Source organism: Doryrhamphus excisus, linkage group LG2 (assembly GCF_037039965.1).
Source record: "Doryrhamphus excisus strain RoL-2023G ecotype Guam linkage group LG2, RoL_Dexc_Guam_v1.1, whole genome shotgun sequence".
In the NCBI taxonomy this organism is placed as follows: domain Eukaryota; kingdom Metazoa; phylum Chordata; class Actinopteri; order Syngnathiformes; family Syngnathidae; genus Doryrhamphus; species Doryrhamphus excisus.
Genome location: NC_136358.1, coordinates 25,599,088 through 25,623,157, shown reverse-complemented (window position 1 = coordinate 25,623,157; position 24,070 = coordinate 25,599,088). Strand labels below are relative to the sequence as shown.

Below are 24,070 nucleotides of genomic sequence, written 5' to 3'. Positions count from 1 at the left end.
TGTACCTCCTTTTTTCAGCAGTGAGATAGCACTCATTCAAATCTGCAAAAGCTAAACATAAGACACAGATTACTGCTTCTGAATGCAAAAGGGTATTTCAAAGTGCAACTCCACCCTTGACTACTCTGCAATTTTACTCTCCATCCCTACAATTACTCCTTGAAGCCTGGAAAGCATCTTAGTCTTCAAATGCTACTTTCTGTGTGGTCATATCACGTATGTAGAGTCTACAGGGAGAACCTGCAGCTGAGTGCTTGGTGTAAAGATAAACTGGGCATACTATTTCTAGCATGGTATTTCAAGAGTGATGCCGGTCATCATGGCTTAGGCAGCTGTGTGCTTGTGTGTGAACACCACAGATTGAGACTGGTCTGGCTGTACAAGGTTTAAATGCAGCTAAATAAGGTACCCAAAACATTTAAAAAAAAAACACCTTTCCATATGATACAGTGCATTCTAGATCACTGCAAATAACCACAATAAACATAGTATTAAATGATTATCTCCTATACAGTATGGTTTTAAGTAGTTGAACCAAAATCAAAATGCATATAGAATGCTGAACATCCACCACGTGACTACTTTATGAGTTTTTGTTAACACAACTCATACTATGGACATTTTTTTTAATCCATGTTGTTTAATTAACATGTCCATGATCAGTCAGTGACAGAAATTACTAGTCAATGCAATTATACCGAATGTTAAAATGCTTTTTTAAAGACGTAGACTCTGTAAACACGACCCATCAAAACGTCTTTGCGTCGTGCATTCAAAGCGTATGGCCATTGGCTTACAGAGATGTCAATCAAATATGACGTCCGTCTCAGTTTATCGCACCGCCCTCCTTAACTTTGTTTAGGGCAAGGAAGCTAGCGTTAGGACTAGGCAAATAGTCAACAATGTTTGTACGGATGATTAATATGATAGTTGACTGTGTTGCCTAGCTACGTTAGAAAAATTATTAAAAAAAACACGATATGATAAAAGAGCACGTCAAAATTGACGAAGTTCAACATCCGGGTATTTCATGAAGTGTTCGACGTAAACCAGGCAACGTACGACGCAGGAGCTTAATTTCTGTGTGTCATTTAATTATTCATTTTTACATACAGTATTGCTAAATATTTCGGTGTAAGTTTACATTTTTGTAAATCTTACCATGAAAATCAAAACTAACTAAACTAATAATTTTCCTTGTTAGATAATATGAACAACAAAAATATTAAATGTTGGTTAAAAATGAGTGAGATGTAGGTTAGCACGACATGCTAACACTTTTCACATTTTATTGTGAACATTAAGCTAACAGATTCATTTCCATGATACACAGACTGGCTAGGCTACAACCAAGCGGGTCACATATTGTGACACTCTTCTCTCACCTTTCTGTCTTTCCTTTTTTTTTTGACTGCCAAGCTTTATTTTACTAGGCATTGACAACATTGTTTCACTCTGCTCTGCACAGCTACTGATGAGCTGCAGGTGAGATGCACAGTGAAGGTAGTAGTGGACCAAACCATTTCATTTTCCTATGGGGAGTGATCAATCAATAAGGAAGATTACTTGTCTGTTACTTTAATAATTTTCTGACAGCTAAATTATTTTACCCAGGGGCACTGTGTGGATATGTCCCCCCCTACTGTATGCCAGTTGACAATAATTGATGCATTTGCTCATGGATGTGTTTTTTAATGTTTGAATTTTGTCTGTGCAAGTTGTCCAAATATAAACCACCTGCCACAGCCATTAAGATCACCCAACTATGCTTATGGATATGAGTAACCTGCACTTTGGTTTGTTAATAAAAAAAAAGTTATATATAGGAATACATGCTTACCACAGCTGGAAACAGTTTCCAGTCCTCCCAAACTGCGTTGCACATAAACTTGGCCTTCTTATATTTAGCAGACCTCTGCTTCAGCACTTCACCTTCCCCCTCTTCTTGCTCCTCCTGTTTGTTTTTTACTCCAGCTGATCAACTCTGCTTGCTCCAATTTAGCTGGAGACTGGAGCTGAATGCTTGACTCTTTCAGAAGCTCAGCAGCCTTTCTGGACAGTTGCATGAACTTTTTCCTCCAAGAGCAATGTCCACGTTTGACTCCTTTTCTCGCTACTTGTGTGTGCGTCCTCTCTCCTCCCTCTTTCTCACTGGCCTCTCCCCCTTTTTTTACCTCCTACACGTTTTCCCAAAATGACTCTTTCACTGCTGCTCACACGCCCCCTCAGTGTCTGTACATCTGAGCACTCATTCAACGCTTTTTTCCCTCCTCCCTCTTGGTTGCCAGAGACCAGCTGAAACAGGGTCTCTTTTTGTGTCTTCCGTCGCCGTGGAGACGATGGTACTTTTAAAACAAGCAGGGGGTGATGTTTGTGTAAATCCATCTGGTGTCTTAACAGCTGACTCCAGCGTTTCTTTGCAGTTTCATCTGGAGACGTTTCCCTCAATAGTTTAATTTGGATCTTCTGTTGCCAATCTGTTTTAACGCAAAATGAAAACAATGGCTCCCTTTGTATTGACTCCCTGGAAAAGAGGCCTGGCATATGTTCCGTAAGGGCTGATGCCAGTCAGGCCTCCTTGTGGTTGAAATGTAACGGTAACATATGGCTATCGCTCATTTCCTTAAATGTCTTCAGAGCCTAGAAAGATGTAGAAAGCTCACACCCGGACACAACACTCAGAGCGCGGTGTCGCCGCCGTGCAGTGCTTCAGTGCACATCTTGTGTAGCACAATTTGACAGCAGTGTATAGGCATATATAGGTAGTTTACAGCCGCACAGTAGGCATTTTAATGCCTTATTGCGTCCAGAATTTCAGAAACCATCAGTAAAAAAGTCAAAAGTCGCAAACGAACAAGATAGTGCTACACAAGATGGCGAACTTGCAGCGACAAAAATGTACGGCTCATGAGTTTTCTACGTAATATGATTCTGTGTGCATCATTATCCTCATATTAGCATCAGGCTGATGACTGATGTACTATAGCAGTATCATCATTATTGTCATATTAGTATCAAGCTGATTAAATCATCATCAGCATTACTAACTTTGGTATAGCATCATTAATGCAATATTAGAATCAAGGTTATGACATCGGCATCAGTAGAAAATGAACGGATGCAATTGGCCTCTCACCGAAGTCAGCTGGGATAGGCTCCGGCATACCCCCGCAATCCTAAAAGGATAAGCAGGAAAAAAAAGGGTCTTCATGTGTCTTGATACTAATATGATGATAGTGATGCTACATGAAAGTAGTCACATTAATATCAAGGCTCTGAAAAATATGCATCAGTCTTCATGCTAAAATGACAAGAATGGTACAGGCCAACTGTGAGACATGATTGTGCCAGCATGTTGGAGGTTTCCCCCCTGGGTCTCCTCCTGGTTGGGCATGCTCGGAACACCTCACCAGAAGGCAGAAGGCATTGGGACTATAGATGCACGAGACACCTGTCGACCTTGAGCTCCATAAATGCTGCCATAAATATGCAATTTCAGTTCCTTTTCTTAACCTATGGATGCTCTCTGGTGGTCAAAACGATACTAAACACTAAATCAGAACCTCCAGTATAGGTATTTTGTCCCCCATTGGGCTGTAAATCCAGTTTCAGACAGAGCTGCCCAAATTGTTATCTGCCAGCAATAGCAAATCATGTTTTAGTGCGCATTCCAAATAGACACTCCAGCTTTAGAGAGTTTTCATGTTGCATTTTTTCCATTGCCTTTTTTCCAGTCAACAGAATGTATTCCGGGGCAGACATTTAGTACAGCAAATTTCCCATTTAGCTCATTATGGTTTGCACATGCATCTGCGTGTATCTTTAGTATATTGGCTTGTCCGGTGTTTTTGGTGTTAAACCTTTTTGGGGTTTACTATGCATGCTTCTCCCTGCTTCCCTGCATTTAGCTCTACTTTGCTTTGGCACCACAAACCGACTTTGACAACTGCACTAATGTTGATAGAATGATTGTTTACATGCATGTATAAGCTATAACCATATATTAATTGGTGCATGTGAATCTGTTGATTACAAACAGTACTTGAATGTACTAAGTTACTGTAACATCATGAGAAAGTATAATGAGTGAGGTGGAAAAAGGCAACACAATACAAAATAATACAACATTTTGGAATAGCAACATTCCTTGTAAATATACAAATTCCTTATTTAATATGCTTAAAGTATGAAAATGTATTCTATTGGAGGTTTCAGTGATTCAGAGTGACATAAAAACATGTTTGAATAATAAGTTACATTGATTTATGCAAATTGTTTGCTACAGAGGGGATTTTAGAATTGAGCTTGTGTAAAATGTGAAAAATATTTTATTTTCATATTTCACAAAATTAGTGTGATAGACTCTTTGTTTAATCACCATGTACCGATGTTACATTTATCATGTTGCACGTGTGGCTGAGCCTGCCCTACACTGTGTTGGGGATTTACGAACAGTACCTGAAGGCAACGCGATCGTTGCAAAACAGGAGGAAGACCGGAAGCGCCGCTCTTGTAACTAGCGGTGGGCGATACTGAAAAGTGTGGAATCGGTTCGATACCAGGTAAATACTAGCGATACATGTTTCGAGTTATTGCCTTTAATTTAGGATGAAACACAGGACAAAGACTTTAAGAAAACAAAATAATGATTATATACAATAATTTAGGGCAATTTAACGACAAAATAAAGCAATTAGTCCCTTTAATAACACACAAGCAGTGGCGGTTCTGGCTTGAATGAATCATACAATTGCTTGGGAAAAATAAGCTAAACAACAACTGGCTTTGATTCATATCATTTGCATGCCATTGTTATCACTATTGTTGATATATGTATCGACCCGCCCATCCCTATTGCAACATCTCTGCCACGTCTCTGCAGCAGCAGCAGCAGCAGCAGCGACTCTCTGGGTCGGGATGGGCGGTGGGGGATGAGAAGGAGACAAGGGAGGATGTGGGAGGGACTCAGGAAATACCGAGGAGAGGACGGAAACAGGAACCACAGTAGTGTGCAAGAATAAGACAGGAGCTGCCCTTCTGGAGGAGGATCACGTCGGAGTTCTTCACACATGCTAAGCTCAGGGACAATGGATGAATTCGTTACCGAAGAAGAAGAGCCTTGGTACGACCAGCGGGACCTGGAGCAGGGTAAGATCTTCCTCCTTGGCCGCAGCATCCCGGCAGGAAGCAGCTGGAGCCGGCCGGCCGGCCAGTCAGCTGCCATGCACCTAACAAAGACTCAGTCTCAGCATTGACACATTTAATCCACATGATCTAGCATCTTCTCCAGTTAGTATTAAAAATTTATATTAAGTATTTGCCATGATCAGTTTTGTTTATTAGCTTAAACTTGGACTGGTGTAGTGTTGTTACTGCAGCATGAATTATGAGGCCAAATACAACATTCATTCATGTTAGTAAGGTACTGAGTATAACAATAAAATATCTGGTGATGAGCAATTGAATACACAAAATTGCATACTATGTGCAGTACATAGAAGAATGGTATATGTATATATGTATCATTAAATTATAATCTGGGGTTTCAACCTTTTAAAAGGTCAAAGTGAAAAATCACATGAAAAATTTCAATGTTTTCAAGCATTATTGTACTTGATAAGTTACTTTATGAAAAAGTCAGAAACATAAGCAATACACAAAGTGATGTCTTTGCACCGTCGTGTATTCGTGTCATGATATCTCTACGTACAACAGAAGACATTTGCCTTTCCAAAATACTGTCCTCTCATGCTAACACCACTTTCCTCGTCAGTCCCCGTGCCAACTCATCACAGTTATACGCTTCAAGGTGAATCAATGCTGATGCGGACCTTTCTTTTTGCTTTGGCATGGAATTCAGTTACAGACTTTGTGGAAGCATTGCTGCGCTATGACAACGCACTTTGCATTTTCTGCAGGATGTTTCATTAATCAATTGAGCTTTTTTACATGACTGACACACCTGTCCAGTTCATCAGCTTAGTTATTTAGTTTTCTTACTCTACACAGCAAAGGCAATTTTGCTGAGCAATTTTGGACCTGACTTAAGAATATCATCAAAGACTTGCAAATTGATTGCACTTTGGCATCAGTGATTCAGGACTTGACTCTGACTTTTTCTACTTGAAAGTAGATGAAATTTTCAGTGAATGTGCTGAGTAAAATGTGTCCCCATTCAAAGTATTCAAATCTCCCGGTTGTTATTATGTCATTTCCAGCTACACAACCTCCGTTTCCCTTTGAATCTGACTCACTGACTGCATGCTATGGCAGCACTCTTTCTGTGGCTTAGTCTTATTGGTCTTACTGGTCTTATTTTATTTAAAAACATCAAAGTCCAGTCATTGTATTTGTCAAATTGAATCTATTGTTATATTGTTAGCATGCTACTTTATTTGGTGAAGACAAAACAGTGCTTATGACTTGTAAGGGCTGCATTTTTGTCACAAATGTTTCAGATCATCCAACAAATTCAAATAAGCACACACTTAAAACACAGCAGCAAGTCCAAGAAAAAGCAAATGAAGACTTTTGAGTGGCCTGGTCCAAGTCCTGACTGAATCCTACTGAGATAATATGGCATGACCTTAAAAAGGCTTGATGCTGGAAAAGCCGCCAATGTGTTTGAATGACAACAAATCTGCAAGGATGAGTGGGCCAACATTCCTCCACAGACTCATTGCAAGTTAGCACAAATGCTTGATTGCAGTTGTTGCTGCTAAGGGTGGCCTAACCACTTATTAGCTTTAGGGGGACATCACTTTTTCACACAAGGCCATGTAGATTTGGATTGTTTTTCTCCCTTAATAATTTATTTAAAAATATAATTTAGTGTTCAGTTGTGTTGTCATTGACTAATATTTACATTTGTTGGATAATCTGAAACATTTGAGTGTGACAAACTTGAAAAAATAAGAAGTCAAGAAGGGGGCAAACACTTTTTCACACCACTAATATTTTTGACTCTTTGTGGAACTAAATAATAAAACCACTAACGTGAATACTCCTGTGCTAATTTACTGAAGGTGTGATCCATTGGAATTCCTGCTGGTGTTTACAGATGGAAAAGCAGAGAAACAAGAGCGAGTCAAACATATCATTAGCGTCTTTGTTTGAGCCTTTTGTGTTGTTTTCCAGCCTCTACTGGCTGACGTCCAAGAAGCAAATGCTGGGCTGTACCAGCTCAGACTTGATTTCAATCTCACCACAGTCTTCCAAGTTTTCCCTTTTAGTGCTGCTTTTTACCAATCACTCATATTTTATGTTGACAAATCATACAGAAAAGACCCATAAAGGTCATTGCAATGACCTTTAACATCATGCTTTGACAGATATAAGATATTATTTAGAAGGGCTGTACAAAAACATCTGAAATATCTCGATTAACACAAACATTTGTTTCCCATATCAAAAAAGACGTATAAGAAATCATGCCCGACTTTTAGCTCCATCGTTTCGAGCGTGTGTGGCAAGTATTGATTGTGATGTTTTCTAATGCAATTATTTCTATTGATCGGTAGGCCTTTTGCCTTGTCTCGTGTGTGTTCAGCTGCTTTCCTCTCTATCTATGACATCTCAATGCAGTTCCTCTTACTTTATTTCTATGTTGGACCCTCGGCTTACAAACTTGATTTATATTCGTGTCTGTTTATGACTGCTAGCACTGTGTAGCCACGCTACTGGCACAAAGAGGCTCAATAGCCGAGAAGATGCTCACTCTCTTCTGTGTACATTTCATGTAGAGCCAATGTGCACAGACACCTGCAGAGTGAACCCTCTTGTCATTCAGCCTGTGTAGTGCAGATAGACTAACAGAAGGCGCAGACAGGCATCCAGGGCTCATAATTACCGAGCTGTTTTTTTTTAATCGTTTGATAAATTGAATTGATCTGTTTTCGTTTAAACTATAATTTTTTTCTAAAAATATGACTTGGTGCACTAGTTATGAGTGAGGCAAAGTGATAGACTTAAAATAGACCACAGTAGCAATTCAGCAAAAGTGTGCTGCTGCACCCTTTTTTATTTTCCTTTATATTTTTTATCTTTCATAATTTCTCTCAACCCAAATTAATATGCTAATCTTTCTCATCGTATTGCTCTTTCTCTGTGTTGACATGATTTATTCATACTATCCCCTTAACCCTTCTCATGGTTAGACCTGCACTTGGCTGCGGAGCTTGGAAAAACATTGCTGGAAAGGAACAAGGAGCTGGAGGACTCCCTGCAGCAGATGTACATCACCAATGAAGAGCAAGTGCAAGAAATTGAGGTAGGAGAGATAGTCATAGCATGTCTGGAGGCGTTGGCTGGAGCAGAGGCCACCAATCCCCCCACAGGATTGGGGGAATAGACGAGAGACAAATAGAAAATAAAAACATCCAGAAAAAATAAAACAATATACAATGGAACCTACCCAGAAAAAAGTATTACGTTTGATTAATGTTCATGTTAAAGGTTAAATAACTGTTAATAGTTATCCTCCCTATTCGTGTGGAAGTGGTAAGTTTTTGGCTATTTAAGTTTAAAGGAAATAACTCGAAGGCTACCGTTTAGGTCGCTAGCTCTCTAGTTTGTGAGTTAGCATGTGTCTCAAGACCCTGCAGTTGCGCAATATGTTGTAAATAAAAAAAGTATAAATGTGACTATAGTCGTGTTTTGTCATGTCTACAGGGCTCTAATAATGCTTTGTTCATTTTAATCTGAAAAAAAAAATTTGTCTACCCACCAACTATATGTGGTTTCTTAAGTTTTTATTATTTGCCGTTTTATTATTATTATTATATTTATTTATTACTGATTGATTTTCTTTATTTTTGATTTGTTTATTTATTTTTCATCTTATTTTGTGTAGAAAAATAAAAAGTAAGATATTTGAGAACAGTGGAATGTTTTATCAGAGCTTTTCTTGTAGAAAATTGGAACCAAATCGAAGTTTTAAAAATGTTTTTGTTTTTAATAAATACGTTTTTTTTGTTTTTTTTGGAAAACCTGATACGGCCCAGTCTCACCCAGACCCTAGCTCCAGTGGCCCCCAAATAAATTGAGTTTGAGACCCCTGTTCTAAATGAAGTAAAATACACTGCATTGGCCACTAGGGGTCACTGGTAACGCACACCAGACTTGATCTCCAATGACTGGCTTTTGTTATTTATTGCAGGCACACTCACACTCATAACATAATAGCAATATTAATGTTCATCATCCACATAATAATAACAACACAGGACACTGTTGTGGCCGTGCACTAGCTAGAATTCACCTCAGAATCCCCGGCCTCACTTCCTGTCCACATGTCCGGAAGACATTTATTGAAACAAACATGAATGAGCATGTGTCTTATTTATGTCTTAAATGCTCTGTTTTGTCTGATTATATATACTATATTGGGTAATATGAGTGTAAATGTGACTATAGGGGTGTTATTTCATGTCTAGAGAGCTCTAGTAATGTTATTTAGAAAGCCATAAACAGGCTGTTTGGGCTCTATGAAAATATTCGGTATGAGAATGTGTCTTATTTATGTCTTAAATGCTCTGTTTTGTCTGATTATATATACTATATTGGGTAATATGAGTGTAAATGTGACTATAGGGGTGTTATTTCATGTCCAGAGAGCTCTAGTAATGTTATTTAGAAAGCCATAAACAGGCTGTTTGGGCTCTATGAAAATATTCGGTTTATTAATATGGAATCCTACTTTGTGGAAATGAACTTATCACAGTAAAGGAGTTATGCTCAAAGCATAATCAGCACTGTAAGTTGATGAAATTGCTCACGGTCCTTATTGTGTGTCTGTGTGTTTGTCATGCAGTACCTATCAAAGCAGTTAGAAGTCCTCCGGGACATGAACGAGCAGCATGCAAAAGTATACGAGCAGCTGGATGGAACGGCAAGAGAACTCGAACGCACCAACCAAACACTTGTGATTAACAGCAAGGCCTCGCAGCAAAAGATCGAGAGGTAAAGCCTTCACTGACTTCCACAGCATTTATCAGTCTGCAACATTTGGCCCGTCAGCCACGATCCTTACGTGAGACATTTTCTGGCTTTGTATAAGTGGAATAGGTGCGTCCCATTACGTGCATTCTTAGCTATGTCTTTTTTTAGCTGTTTTTATATCTTCAGAACACGCAGAAAAGAGACATGTGCATTGACTTAAGGATTGTGAGACAATTTGTGGGTACATTATTTACATTATTCATTCATTCATTTTCTACCGCTTTTTCCTCACGAGGGTCGCGGGGGGGTGCTGGAGCCTATCCCAGCTGTCTTTGGGCTGGACTGGTCGGCAGCCAATCACAGGGCACATATAGACAAACAACCATTCACACTCACATTCATACCTATGGACAATTTGGAGTCAGCAATTAACCTAGCATGTTTTTGGAATGTGGGAGGAAACCGGAGTACCCGGAGAAAACCCACGCATGCACGGGGAGAACATGCAAACTCCACACTTAAATGCCCTAGGGTGGAATTGAACCCTGGTCTCCTAGCTGTGAGGTCTGCGCGCTAACAACTCGACCGCCGTGCCGCCTTATTTATATTATTTTTCAGCAAAATTCCAACAAAAGTGCAGTTTTCCTTGAAGGTGTCCTTTCTTAAATCAGGTTAACAGGGACCATTGAGACGTTGCAGAATCAGGTGGAGTCCCTCACAGGACAGGTGGATCAGCTTCGCTCCATGGAAAAGCTGAGAGTCAAGAGGGAGAAGAGGGAAAGACGCAAGACCATTCACTCCTTCCCTTGCTTGAGGGAACTCTGCACGGCACCCAGGTATGGCTGTCTTGCTTGTGGAGAGATAACACAACCATTTGGTTGGACCATAAAAGTCCTGGATTCTACATGCAAAAGTATTTTTGCTGTTTTAGGCGTACTTATTTGTATTTGTGATGTGTTTGTAAAAGGTACGAGGATGACTTTGTGGTGGGCAGGGCTGAAAGCTTCTCTGTGGAGGCGAAGCGTCAGCCGTTTGAAGAGGAGAACCAGCACCTGAGGGAGGCCGTGTCGGCTCTACGATCGGCTATCCGGACGGAGAGGGGTCGTCGAGAGGGTGTGGAGAAGGAGTGCAACCTGCTACTCGCTGATTTCTCTCGTCTGCAAACACGTGTGCAGGTGACCTGTTCAACTCCATCACCGCTGTTATTTTGAAAGATGTTTCAACGTGATGGTTTTTCTTCCCAGGATGCTGAGAGCTGCCAGGCGAGGGTGCGGGAGTTGGAGGTGGAGCTGCAGGAGCTGCAGCAACTCCGCCGCGCCCGAACTTTCCTCCTTGGAAACGAAGATGACGGCGTCACACTCACCCAGACCGTACTCAACAACACCCCGGAGACTGACACCTTCCTGGAGGGTGATGTCTTGGACACGGGAGGAGGCGTGAGAGAAGAGGCGGAGGGAGGAACCGGCGTGGATGGGGAAGCGCTTCCCGAGTCAAACCCTGTGAGGAAAAGCTGCAGCGACACCGCGCTCAACGCCATTGTTGCTCGGGATGCATCTGGCCGCAGGAGAGGCAGCTACGCTCTGCACGCCAACAGCGTGAGGAAGCGAGGCATGTCCATCCTCAGGGAAGTGGATGAGCAGTATCACGCTTTACTGGAGAAATACGAGGAGCTGTTGGGAAAATGTCGACGTAACGAGGACAGCCTCTGTCACGCCGGGGTCCAGACCTCCCGACCCGTCTCTCGGGACCCTTCCATGAAGGACTGCGCCATGGGCCACACCCCTGCGCCTCCACCGACCCCCACCCAGTCCCCCTCAACACCGGAGGCTATTGAGATGATTGGCAAGCAAGTGGAGGCGGTGGATAAGCGTCTGGGACAGAACACTCCAGAGTACAAGGCTCTCTTCAAGGAGATATTCTCTCGGATCCAGAAAACCAAGATGGATATTAAAGCTACCAAAGCTGCTAAATCCAGTAAATCTAGCAAATCGGGCAAATCTAGTAAGCAGTGAAGTGTCAACAATATCAGTATATAATGTATTTACTGTGGAAAAACATCAGCATAGTTCAGTCTTGTAGCTAGAATGGCGTTTAGTATTAGAGATAGGGCTGCAATTAACAATTATTAATCGGTCGATTATTATTTTTTCAATTAATCGATTAATTGGATTAAAAAAAACACATTTTAAAATTCCGCCTTTTTATTCAGCAATCACAAACACCAGATTCAGCCGATGATGGACCAAGTGAATATGCAGCAAACACAGCTACGGTTACAAAAGAGGCAAAAGTGGCCATCACTGTTTTCTGAAGTCAACGCTTCCACATGGGAATATCTTGTTTGGGCTACAAAGCAAAGATAACATGTCCGCTTTCATGCATGACTAAGGAAATGATCAAATATTCACATTTGATATGCTGACATCACAAGATATTTACATATTTAAATTTTTAAAAGGGCGGCACGGCGGTCGAGTGGTTAGCGCGCAGACCTCACAGCAATTCCACCCTCGGCCATCTCTCTGTGGAGTTTGCATGTTCTCCCCGTGCATGCGTGGGTTTTTTCCGGGTACTTCGGTTTCCTCCCACATTCCAAAAAACATGCTAGGTTAATTGGCGACTCCAAATTGTCCATAGGTATGAATGTGAGTGTGAATGGTTGTTTGTCTATATGTGCCCTGTGATTGGCTGGCCACCAGTCCAGGGTGTACCCCGCCTCTCGTTTAAAGACAGCTAGGATAGGCTCCAGCACCCCCGCGACCCTTGTGAGGAAGAAGCGGTAGAAAATAAATGAATGAATTAATTTCGATTACCAAAATAGTTGTCGATTAATTGGGTCATCCGTTAACCATCAATTAATTCAAGTGCGGACCCAAGGCCCAGTTAGAACAGCATCTTCATAAATATCAACCAGTTCAGTTTTTTGCTTTATTTAATGGAACATTTGTTCTACAGTGACTCAAATGAAAAAAAATTATACTTATTCCTGCATACAAATTTGCACCGAAATTGCTTTTTTTTTTCATGTACCAATACGCTTTCTGTCCCGTGTCTGATGATACCTCGCTCACTTTTGCACAAGTCGTTTTCTAGAGGGGTATGAAGGACAATACCGCTCTTTAATGGTTAATGTGAATGGTTAATGTGAATGGTTAATGTGAATGGTTAATGTGAATGGTTAATGTGAATGGTTAATGTGAATGGTTAATGTGAATGGTTAATGTGAATGGTTAATGTGAATGGTTAATGTGAATGGTTAATGTGAATGGTTAATGTGAATGGTTAATGTGAATGGTTAATGTGAATGGTTAATGTGAATGGTTAATGTGAATGGTTAATGTGAATGGTTAATGTGAATGGTTAATGTGAATGGTTAATGTGAATGGTTAATGTGAATGGTTAATGTGAATGGTTAGTTGCAGAGCTTAGATGGTGAACCTAAGGGATATTTGATGGCGTGTGAACAGAATGTGAAAGCTGCCTCGAAGAAACGTTACAATCTTCTCAGACGATTATTTTTCACAACGCCTTGGCTTGGAGTCAGCTCCTCCAAACAAGTGTTCAAGTCATGTGATGCCGTAATGTCTTGTGAGTCAGTTCTTTATGACATATACTTATTCTAAAGCGCCTAGCCCTATAAATGGCAACTATTAAGCATTGTTTTGCTTTTAACGGCGGATTTCATCATCTGTATATTATCTTCCACTAACACTTACTGGAGCCTTATTAGATGACCCGTTTTCCCAATGAGATGTACTGTATGAAGCTTTGCTACAATGAATGTTATTACTGTGTTGAAAGCATACACCTGCACCCACAGCATAAGCTAAATGAGTCTGGAAAATAGTTGAAATCATTGAAATCTGATGATAAAATCAAACCTAAACCTGTGATGTGTCAACTCAAGTGCATTTTAAGTACACGAGTGGGGGAACTGTTCCCAACTTGTGTTTTTGTTTTATCTTTTATATTTGGGACATGCGCATATTCAGCATTTATACTTCTGTATTTATTCTCTTCAATTTTTTTCCCAGCGTTGTAACTTGGCACTAAGAAATGTCGTCATATGTTATGTGCTTTACTTTTTATTATACAATATATTCTGTATTTGTCCATTATTGTGACTCACATTTTATATTCATCTTGTCACATTAGATTCACATTCATATTGTTGTCACTCAGTGAAAGCCTATTGGTAATAAAGCCTTACACTGCACTTGTTGTTGTCATTTAGAGGTGAGCGAGCAGCTGCAGCAACTTGATGGTGATGTTGTTTTCAGGTCTGCAATGCAACAACATCAACATAATAATACCATTATTCCACTTTCACTTTTTTAAATTGTTTGAACAAAATCAAGTACATCGTGCAAAATAACAAAACTAAAGCAAAAACTACAATTTGGCTCTCATCAAATTCTATGCCCGGTGATTTATTCCCTAGTCGGAATTTTTGTTGCTAATGTTAACAATACATAAATATCACAATGTAGCAATGTGATGGGAAGTGCCGTCATCGTTCGTGATTGGTTAAATGATTATGTATGCTAATACAGGCGGAAGCAGCTAGGCTCTGATGGCTAAAAATGGGATACAAAGGTACTGGCGAAAGATGGACAGAAGCGGTGAGAAAGTGGGACAATGTTGGACAGTTCAGCACGACTAACCATGACGCTGAGCATCAAAGGACGATAGGAGAAGAAGAAACGATTGAGAGGGTGTTTTCAAGTTATTCATTGCTCTGCCATGGATACGAATACAAGTCTGACTTGTTTACAGCCGTACTGCCGTTTTATTATTCAGCCAACATTACGATAGCCTATAATGGTTTGCTCACGTGGGTTTCAGATATATACTGAAAAATTAACATTAATTACAATTGGATAAAATTAATTTACATTAATGATGTCAAATAGAATGGACCTAGGGACAAATAAGTCGTCGCAAATACTTAAACTGTGTTTATAAATCCTTTTGGGGCACAGATTGCCAATGACCGCGTGGCCTAATGGATAAGGCGTCTGACTTCGGATCAGAAGATTGAGGGTTCGAGTCCCTTCGTGGTCGATATTTTAAGCCATTGAGACACATGAAAATGTTTTTTTGTCGTATTTCTGAGGTATTCGTCAATACCAATATACAAATACTCACATATTCACTTTTACGCACAAATGTTCCCATATCCACGCTAAAGGTAAAGTCCAATATCACATGCAGTGACACACGGAAGCAGAGTGGCGCAGCGGAAGCGTGCTGGGCCCATAACCCAGAGGTCGATGGATCGAAACCATCCTCTGCTATTTTGTGTGTATTACTTTTCGAGAGTTGTACTTTGAAAAGCTGCAACAATACCGTATTGGTAAAAATATTTGCTGAAAAATTTTATACATACCAATACTCGCCCCCCCCTCCACCCCGCAGGATAAAATTTGCATTCCAATACTTCTGGTACTATATAAAATGGCTGTATCAAGGAGAAGCATGTTTAAAGGTTTTGTCTTGAATGCTTGTCTACAGTTTACGGCTGATAAATGTTATAAAAATAAAATGGTTGCAATGACAAGTCATTCATTGATGGTAGAGTATGCACTGTTTTTGGATTCTTTCAAGCCATTCTATTTGGTAGGGAGAAAGAATACTAACTCATGGACATTTTTCAAAATATTTTATTACAAAGAGATACATGAAGACATCAGTGGGACTAAAGTTGTCTGCTCTGCTTGGTAGCTGAATGAATCTTCTTCTGTCTGAGTCGTTCCTTGTTTCTTTTATCAAGCCTGCAAAAAATGTTCCCCATCGAAGATATTTAATGAAAACAACAAAACAAGATAATAGCATATTTTCTCAAAGTGTGCCCCAATTGATTGCCAGGTTTGAACAGAGTTCCTCAAATCGACACACAGTGCTTAAAGGTTGCAGTAATAAACCATCATGTCTTTATCCCAGCAAACACACCTTGATAATCTTTACAGCTGGTCTCTCTGTGAAGAAGTACTGCATGTCGAGCATTCTCACCTGGATGCCCTGATGGCGATATCATCTGGTGTGGCTTCATGTGGTTTCTCGCTAGCCTCTGCAATTATGGCTGAGATCTTCTGTAAACAATCACTGACGTTTCTCTGCTGGCTCCTGCTCAGCTCTGAGGTTACAAGCAACTCGCCAGCCTTGTTGATACGGTTTCTGTTCTGCAGTAGAAATATTGCATATTTTTAAACACAATTTGCACATGAATATTGGAATCATTATTGCAAACTAGCCTTTTCCAGAATTTTCTGTCTGACGTCTTGAGGGATCCAGTCTGCTGCTAATACACTGAATCTGATCTCTGCTTTTGTGTTGACTGTGGATTTAATAAACAGGCAGTGTCGACTCTATAATAATAATAGTTTTAATCTTTTAAAAATAAACTTTTAAGTACCTTTATTGACATGCTGACCACCAGGTCCACTACTTCTGCTGTAAGACACAGTCAGACGGTCTGAAGGGAAGAAAGTTAATGCAGACAAAGCGAACCGAGGAACTCATTAATTTGTTTTTGTCTCAGTTGGTATGGAATATTTACCTAGTGGAATGTGCACCTGGGTGTCCTACAAAGATGAAAACAAAGAAACGAATCAAGTTTTTAGTAATCTGTATTATCATATCTTTATATGACAGTAGTCACACAGTTGTTTACAAATTGATGTGTAACAAAACAAAATGAAAAATTCATTTCTTCGTAGTGAAGAGCGAATTATAGTTTGACTAACCTCGTTGTCAGTCCCCCGGGTTCCGTAGCCTACGTTCGGTTGTATAGCAATGTTTAATAGATTTATTCGACTACACCCATGTTTTAAAGGCTGCGGAATAATTACATTTGAGCGAATATTACCGCACAGAAAATAACAACGTCTCGTCATGTATGCCGCCATGATGTTATGACGTCACTTAGGTTGCCGAGCCGCTTACAGGCGATACTGTTAACATGTTCGTGTAGCTCACTTGGTTGTATCGAGTGCTAATAACTGAAAATAATAGTAAACTGAATCAGGTGTAAAGTGTAAAAGTGTAAAATAAAATTAAAAAAATCAGGTTCCACCGAGATTTGAACTCGGATCGCTGGATTCAGAGTCCAGAGTGCTAACCATTACACCATGGAACCTCTTGTGACTTTACCGTCGATCTTTTTGTAATATAGCTGACTTCACGCAAATACTGATTTTTTCCCATAGCATTTATCGGACTGTTATTATTATTATTACTATTTTACAACGTCCATTTAAAAATTTACAAAACAGATTATTCGCCGAGCGAGAGATCCACTGCAAAAAATGAAAACCCTCGAATGTGGAACTATTTCAGTTGCCTTTTGTTGCTGGGGGGGCGTCATAACCAGCGGAATGGACATGGTTTGTGGACAAAACAAGTCAGTTCTTCCTCCTATTATTTGTGATTAATTCCTTGAAGTAAGTTCATTCACCATTTCCAAATCAACCAAGGTAGATATCTTGGTGTCGGTCTTCTCGGAATAGATTTATTTTTAGTATTTGCAGATCGCCAATCTAAGAAGCTAGTCACGTAACATCAGTAAGTCCGCTAACACCCTATAACCACCTTAATATCGTTATTGTGTCAGCTACACAAGGATTCGGACAGTGGTCGCGTACTGCTACCTCCATCTAAACATTGTAGCGAGGCGTTTTGGCTAACATTGCCGTACCACAACGTTATGTGTTGCTAGTAAATGGCGTGTACAGACAGATCCAGTTGCAACAGAGGAATTGTACAATGTAGTAACGCTATTTTTTTCAGGAAGTTGAGTCATGAATGGCCTGAAGTGCCATTTGAAGAGATTTGGTAGCAGTGAGACACCCCCTGTCAGAATTCCATCCCTTTAATCCCAAAATGCCTGGAATGGTGGTTTTTGGTCGTCGCTGGGGAATCGCCAGTGATGACCTTGTTTTCCCTGGCTCATTTGAACTCTTCGTCCGTGTAGTTTGGTATGTATGATTCTAAATTATTTTTATTTCCCTTTTTAACGTCATTGTTGCAATTGAGACGTTTTAACACTGCTACTAATACAGATTTTTATTTACAGTGCAAACATTCACCTTTTCCACATTATTTAATGTTACAGCCTTATTCCAATTTGGATTCCATTCATTTCCCCCTTCAAAACTCTGCACACAATACCCCTTAAACGCAACACGCTATGTTGCTATGTTGCTGAATATGATACCACAAGCTTGGCATACCTATCTTTGGGTAGCACCACCATCCTCTGACAGTTAACCAGCTTTAAAGGAGCAATACCTGCATCCTCTCGGACAGTGTGTGAAGCATATTATTTCATATTATTGTGTTTTGAATCTTCAGGCAACAAAGCTATTCAAACAAGGCTGTAACAAGTCTAAAAAATCTATTTAAATACGCTGTGAAAACTTGCCAGATGCACTATTTATTTTTACTGATGTTTTCAATTAGGTGGATTGGCACAATGATCCTGTACACCTACCACAAGGGTCATTTTGACTGCAACGGGAAAGGTGTCCTTCACATCTACCTGGTTGGACTGTTGGCGGTGCTGGCACTCATCATCATGTCGCTGTGTGTCATTGTTTACGTCAGCGCTCAAGGTAAAAAAGCTCCTGCCGTCATTTTGAAAGAGGCCGTCAAAATAATTGCTGAAGAATGGAATCAAGTATATAGCACAGTAATCAAATGAAGTGGCGTTTGCTTTGCGACTCCAGCAAACCACAGTGAGAGCCATTATCCACAAATGGAACCTTCCTAGAAAATTACAAAATTACACCAAGAGTGCAACGAAATGACTCATCCAGAGGTCACAAAAGACCCCACAACATCATCCAAAGCACTGCTGTTCTTTAGGATTATTATTACAAAAGACATACTACATGAGGCCGTCTGTGGCTCAACGTTCATCGTTGTGCCTGCAGGTACCATCACGAACCCTGGAGCACGGCGGTCCATGCCTGCTCTCGTCTACCTGCGAGCTCTCCTGTACATCCCTGAATTTGTGTGGGCCTGTCTGGGAGCTGTCTGGGTGTCCGATGACGGCAAAGGATGCGACCCGGCGACGGTGGGTGCCGTCATCGCAGCAGTGGTTGCCAGGTAGGAACGTTTGTCATGCAGTTAATAGCTTCTGCAGTTGTTGACCGGTAGCACTTCATTGTCACAACAGTTGGATCATCCTCCTCTTCACGGTTCTGGGTGTCATATTCGTCTTTGACCCGCTGGGCAACCCCCGCCCACTGCCCGCTGCCATGGAGCCACTGGGAGTACGACACTTGGAGAGCAGCGGGGGAACTCAGTTCCTCTCCACGGCGCGCTCAATCGCCGTCAAGGTGTGGGAGAGCAGGATTCGACTGCTGTGCTGTTGCCTGCCGCAGGACGAAAGCCACAGAGCAGCCTTCTCCAGCATTTCACAGCTTGTCAGTGGATTCTTCTCAGTAAGGGTCACCTTCGCTTTCTTTGCACCAATCATTCAGTGAGCACTTTTAAAGAGGGAATTATGTGAAATGATTCATTGTCATATACTTGGTTTGAAAATGATTTACACTATTTACAACAAATATATATTTCCTTCTAGCTATGCCAGTGGCGCATACACATGTGATACATTTAAATTAATTTACTGTATTTTAGAGTTTTTCTTGTTAAAAATCTATTTTTATAATATGCAGCGGGCTACAATTTGGACACCTCTGTTGTAGTGGGATGTTATGCTGTATAAACATTTGACCCGAAGCAAAGAATTGTTGGAATAAACCATAAAAGTTGAACATAGACAAAATAATTTATTAAATAATAAATAATAAATAATAAATAATAAATAATAAATAATAAATAATAAATAATAAATAATAAATAATAAATAATAAATAATAAATAATAAATAATAATGTGGGTAATAAATAGATTACATCAAATATGAACAACAATATACAGCGTAAACAGTAATTTGTACAAATAATTTAAATAATTTAGAATAAATAACAATAATTTAAAGTTTTAGTTGTGCGTGTGGGCAGGTAAAGGGGCTTATTTGGCATTGAGCCGCCTGATGCCATTCATTCTGTAACTGCAGGACACAGACTTGGTTCCCAGTGACATTGCCGCCGGTTTGGCTTTACTGCACCAGGAACAGGACAAGTTGGAGCGAAGCAGAGACCCCGATGTCACCGTGGATCACAGTCCATCCTCTCCCATTGTACGTACTCGCTCCGGCTCTCAACAGACTGATGTGAGGATGGTATTTTCTTAAGATGAATTATAATCTGTAGGGAGAAGATCTGGAGGCAGAGTTGGAGAAAGCCGCCCACTGTATGCAGTTTGCCGCTGCCGCCTACGGCTGGCCTTTGTACATTTACTCCAACCTTCTCACCGGGCCCTGCAAACTCAGCGGAGACTGGTATGATGTGGTCTCGTTTCCTGATTAGCCTGCTAATTTGGTGCTAAAATTACGCTTGTGTGGCAGCTGTAGAAGTCGCGCGGCTGAGTATGACATTGTGGGGGGAGACCACATGGGATGTCACTTTTCCTCCATCCTGCAAAGCACCGGACTGCAGTACAGAGACTTCATTTATGTCAGCTTCCACAATCAGGTAAGAGTTCCAACAAGGAGAACGTCAGTGTTTTTATGTTGTCGTCATAGTAATAGTAGCGATGACGTTTCTTGCAGATATATGAGATACCCTTCTTTGTGGCTCTGGATCATAAGCGGGAGGCCATTTTAGTGGCTGTCAGAGGAACACTGTCACTGAAGGTGAGTGGAGATATTGGTGAGGAATTAGATACAGCATATCAATTGATCAGGGGTGTCACAAGATAAAGGTAAAATGACAAAAAAGACAACATGTTGCATTCTACAATTTAAATCATTTCTACTGTGTTACACCATTGTGCACCCTGTGTGTATGCTGCTTTATGGTAAATGCAAAAAAATCCATTCATTACTTTCACTTCTTTTTTTCTAAATGAAGGTATACTGTCCACAAATAGCCATCACAGAGACTAAAATGTTGATCATGCAAAAATAGAAGTGAACACTGTTTCCCCTGCAGGATGTCCTGACAGACCTTTCAGCTGAATGCGAGAACCTCCCCATAGACGGCGTGACTGGAGCCTGCTATGCTCACAAAGTACATTCAATCCATTAAAACTAAGGTTCCCTTTGCCTAAACCTTCCTATGTTAAAGCGTTTGGGTGTTGCAGGGCATCAGCCAGGCTGCATCGTACATTTACAGAAAGCTGGTCAACGATGGAATCCTGAACCAAGCTTTCTCCATTGCACCAGTAAGTGAATGTCAACGACTGGTTGAGAACTTTCAGCAAGGTTGCTGTGAAACAATGTAAGCATATGTTTTTTGTACTGTGTTGTAGGACTATAAACTGGTCATCACTGGCCACAGCCTGGGTGCTGGTGCAGCAGCAGTTCTGGCCATCCAATTGCGCAACTCCTTCCCGACCCTGAAGTGTTATGCCTTTTCTCCACCAGGGGGACTCCTGAGGTGACACAGGCTGGTTCTCTGGCATTTCATTACCAAGGTTCATTACTGATGGTTTAGTCGGGGGTGTTCAAACCTTTTTACTCGAGGTTGCATGTTGTATTGCTGTATTGTTTTAATGTAATTGTAGAATTCAAAACAATGTCACTTGGACACTCCTGGTCGAGGTGCATTGGTGTGTATTACAGTAAGGACTCATAACTCAAATACAGTCTATTAATTTAGTTGTTTTTGTTGTTTTTTGATGGAAAAGGTTTAGACACCCCTGCGGCTGGCGACCAGTCCAGCTGGGATAGGCTCCAGCATACTCTCGTGTGGATAAGCCGCATAGAAAATGTATTAATGGATGGGTTTGGACACCCCTGCTGTAAAGCCAATAATATGACTCTCACTGTTATTAAACATGGCGTCTTACACATTAAGGAACATTCACAGGCAAACATTATCGTACTTACAAAACATCACATTTTGTCTCCTGGGAAGTGTTGAGTGAATTGACCAGTGATTCATCACCCTTGGTTAGATTTGTAGCTGCAGCTCTTGTTTTACCCTGCAGATGGCGCCATCTTCCCGAACGCTCAAAGTAATTATTTACAATTTAAAGCAGGGAAAATGCAGGAAAAAGTGATGAGTGAATAGTTGGGGATCTACTGTACTGAGCAGATCGTGTTTAGCATAGTCATTGTCAAGTAATAGCAACATACAACTGTTCTTACTAAGTTTTTGTCTTATTTTTCATTGTATGTGCAGCAAAGCCTTAACTGACTACTCCAAGGACTTTGTGGTCTCAGTCGTTCTTGGAAAGGACCTGGTTCCACGGTAACTGTCTGTATTTGTCGATACCTGAATGAAAATCACTCCTGTGTAATGCTATCACATGCACACGTGTTTACTTCTGCATTATTGTCCCCTCTTTTCACCGTGTCTTTATTCCCTATATAGATTGAGTCTTCCCAATATGGAGGATCTGAAACGAAAAATACTCAAGATTGTCTCAAATTGCAATAAACCCAAAGTAAGCAAGCCTTGTTACCTATGCTTGGTTGCACAATGGCTGCCAAAGTCACCAGCTCTTATTTCTACGCACTGTGTTGCAGTATCGCATCCTGCTGAAGGGATGCTGGTACGAACTGTTTGGAGGAGACCCAGACGACTTCCCTTCCGAGATGGAGAACAAAAGGGAGCAGGAGCTCAGTCAGCCACTGCTTGGCGAGGAATCACTTTTGATCCGCCATTCGTCGTCCTATCAGAGCTTGGCGTCGGACGATTCGCCTGTCCACACTGCCACGCACTTGCCTCTTTTCCTGCCCGGGCGTGTTCTGCATATCACGGAAGACGGGCCAACACGCAGGTTTGTCACAGATGTTGATTTATTTACTTCACCAGTTTGGACACACTTCCTCATGCTTGGATGAGAAAGCATGTCCAAACTTTTCAGCTGTACTGTACATTATACTTTGGAGGCTCTGAATTATGAGGAAATACAATTTATGGGAAAAAATTGCCTCAAAAGTTGAAATATGCAGGATCTCTAAAGGGCAGCCCCCAGGGGGCCATTTTTATCCAGTACCTTGGTTTTTATTGGCTTCTCTGCATATTCTGCAAACAAAAAATAAAATAATTACACACATTTGCTTTGCATTATCCCGGACCTGAGCCAACTTGTATGGCCAGACCTCATCACGTCTGGATCCGGGTCACTTTTTTGTGTTTAGGATGAGGAAAAACACTTTTTGATCAAATATGAATGACCCAGCGACCGCAGTTGCATCAAGATAACCAAAAATATGTCATGAAATATCTTCATCTCTTCTAGATCATGTATATCCCAGGTTCGTTACCGTGCCGAGTGGTCCAATGAAATGGCATTCCGGAGTATTTTAATCAGTCCAAGGATGCTTGCGGATCACATGCCCGACATTGTGCTGCGAGCTCTCCACAGTCTGACCGGTGACAAGCCCTACTCCCTTGGCCAGGCCAACGTCATCTGAATGTAATCGTAAAGATGTTTTTTTTCTTTTTTTTACACGCTCATACTCTCTGTGCCCTATTATGTCCATTTTTTAGATCATACACCAGCAAAACTTTGGAAACTCCACTGTAGTTGCTGCACTTTTTATGTTGCACTTTTAATGATTTAAATAACGCTCCCTTTCCTTGTCCTGTGTTGCTCGGAGTTGTAACGGCTTGACTTGTGAATGTGCGTTGTGTACAATACTGTACATACTGTATGTGTGTGTGTGTGTGGTGTATTGCTGCTGGAGGCTGGCCGCCCCCCACCCTCTCTCTGATCAATAAGTGACTTCCTTATTGGTTGGGAATGATCACAGATGAGAAGTTAATAGGTGTAACGTGAAAATGTGTCGGGATTGGTGTTGTCCTGTTCACAATGAACAGTGTCTTTGAAACTGACATGCCATGTTTTTTTTTCCCCCAAAAAACAAACAGCGTTAAAGTTTGAATCGACTTTCACATTCTAAACATCTTGCATTGAAGCAAATAAATGCATTGTCCATTGTGCTCTGTACTATCTCTATTAATGTGATTACTTTTAAGAGCAACATTGATTTAAAATGATGAAAATATTCAAAAGTTGATTTTCACACTCCCACATAAAACCGCGTGAG

The 24,070-nt window shown here is 40.8% G+C and overlaps 3 protein-coding genes and 2 non-coding genes across 7 annotated transcripts; 3 read left to right on the top strand and 2 right to left on the bottom strand.

Moving 5' to 3' along the window:
- Positions 1-4,968: 4,968 nt before the first annotated feature.
- On the top strand, positions 4,969-14,155 carry LOC131109540 (cerebellar degeneration-related protein 2-like). The gene is made up of 6 exons (XM_058061676.2): positions 4,969-5,148; positions 8,157-8,269; positions 9,812-9,960; positions 10,611-10,775; positions 10,907-11,114; positions 11,184-14,155. The coding sequence occupies exons 1-6, from the start codon at positions 5,070-5,072 to the stop codon at positions 11,949-11,951; spliced, it is 1,482 nt and encodes a 493-aa protein (XP_057917659.2). The 5' UTR covers positions 4,969-5,069; the 3' UTR covers positions 11,952-14,155.
- Positions 14,156-14,930: 775 nt separating this feature from the next.
- Positions 14,931-15,003, top strand: trnar-ucg (transfer RNA arginine (anticodon UCG)). Its single transcript has one exon. It is a non-coding gene; the product is annotated as a tRNA-Arg (tRNA).
- Positions 15,004-15,614: 611 nt separating this feature from the next.
- mrpl58 (mitochondrial ribosomal protein L58) lies at positions 15,615-16,930 on the bottom strand. Its single transcript, XM_058061988.2, has 6 exons — positions 16,686-16,930; positions 16,499-16,523; positions 16,355-16,414; positions 16,194-16,276; positions 15,952-16,121; positions 15,615-15,713 (listed from the first exon to the last, which is right to left on the bottom strand). The coding sequence occupies exons 1-6, from the start codon at positions 16,845-16,847 to the stop codon at positions 15,638-15,640; spliced, it is 576 nt and encodes a 191-aa protein (XP_057917971.2). The 5' UTR covers positions 16,848-16,930; the 3' UTR covers positions 15,615-15,637.
- Positions 16,931-17,005: 75 nt separating this feature from the next.
- trnaq-cug (transfer RNA glutamine (anticodon CUG)) lies at positions 17,006-17,077 on the bottom strand. Its single transcript has one exon. It is a non-coding gene; the product is annotated as a tRNA-Gln (tRNA).
- A 157-nt stretch (positions 17,078-17,234) lies between these two features.
- Positions 17,235-23,955, top strand: daglb (diacylglycerol lipase, beta). Of its 3 annotated transcripts, none has more exons than XM_058061722.2 (16): positions 17,235-17,381; positions 17,728-17,915; positions 18,400-18,551; positions 18,873-19,047; positions 19,118-19,385; positions 20,024-20,146; positions 20,220-20,347; positions 20,414-20,540; positions 20,618-20,701; positions 21,000-21,077; positions 21,151-21,231; positions 21,319-21,446; positions 22,194-22,262; positions 22,386-22,458; positions 22,541-22,794; positions 23,260-23,955. In XM_058061722.2, exons 2-16 carry the CDS (start codon positions 17,821-17,823, stop codon positions 23,432-23,434), a joined length of 2,010 nt encoding a protein of 669 aa, XP_057917705.2. In that variant the 5' UTR covers positions 17,235-17,381; positions 17,728-17,820; the 3' UTR covers positions 23,435-23,955. The 3 variants fall into 3 exon arrangements, with proteins under 3 accessions (XP_057917705.2, XP_057917706.2, XP_057917707.2); XM_058061723.2 differs by having other exon boundaries at positions 17,262-17,341; XM_058061724.2 differs by lacking the exon at positions 17,235-17,381 and adding an exon at positions 17,387-17,502.
- The last annotated feature ends 115 nt before the right edge of the window (positions 23,956-24,070 follow it).

Excerpts from the sequence above, each read along its gene's own strand:
- LOC131109540 (XM_058061676.2), top strand. The coding sequence starts at position 5,070 with ATGCTAAGCTCAGGGACAATGGATGAATTCGTTACCGAAGAAGAAGAG. Across the intron at positions 5,149-8,156 it reads CCAGCGGGACCTGGAGCAGG|ACCTGCACTTGGCTGCGGAG; the intron begins GTAAGATCTTCC and ends TCTCATGGTTAG. Across the intron at positions 8,270-9,811 it reads AGCAAGTGCAAGAAATTGAG|TACCTATCAAAGCAGTTAGA; the intron begins GTAGGAGAGATA and ends TTTGTCATGCAG.
- mrpl58 (XM_058061988.2), bottom strand. The coding sequence starts at position 16,847 with ATGGCGGCATACATGACGAGACGTTGTTATTTTCTGTGCGGTAATATT. Across the intron at positions 16,524-16,685 it reads CCCGGGGGACTGACAACGAG|GACACCCAGGTGCACATTCC; the intron begins GTTAGTCAAACT and ends TCATCTTTGTAG. Across the intron at positions 15,714-15,951 it reads ATCGCCATCAGGGCATCCAG|GCTTGATAAAAGAAACAAGG; the intron begins GTGAGAATGCTC and ends CATTTTTTGCAG.
- daglb (XM_058061722.2), top strand. The coding sequence starts at position 17,821 with ATGCCTGGAATGGTGGTTTTTGGTCGTCGCTGGGGAATCGCCAGTGAT. Across the intron at positions 20,702-20,999 it reads GAGGAACACTGTCACTGAAG|GATGTCCTGACAGACCTTTC; the intron begins GTGAGTGGAGAT and ends TTTCCCCTGCAG. Across the intron at positions 21,447-22,193 it reads CCACCAGGGGGACTCCTGAG|CAAAGCCTTAACTGACTACT; the intron begins GTGACACAGGCT and ends TTGTATGTGCAG.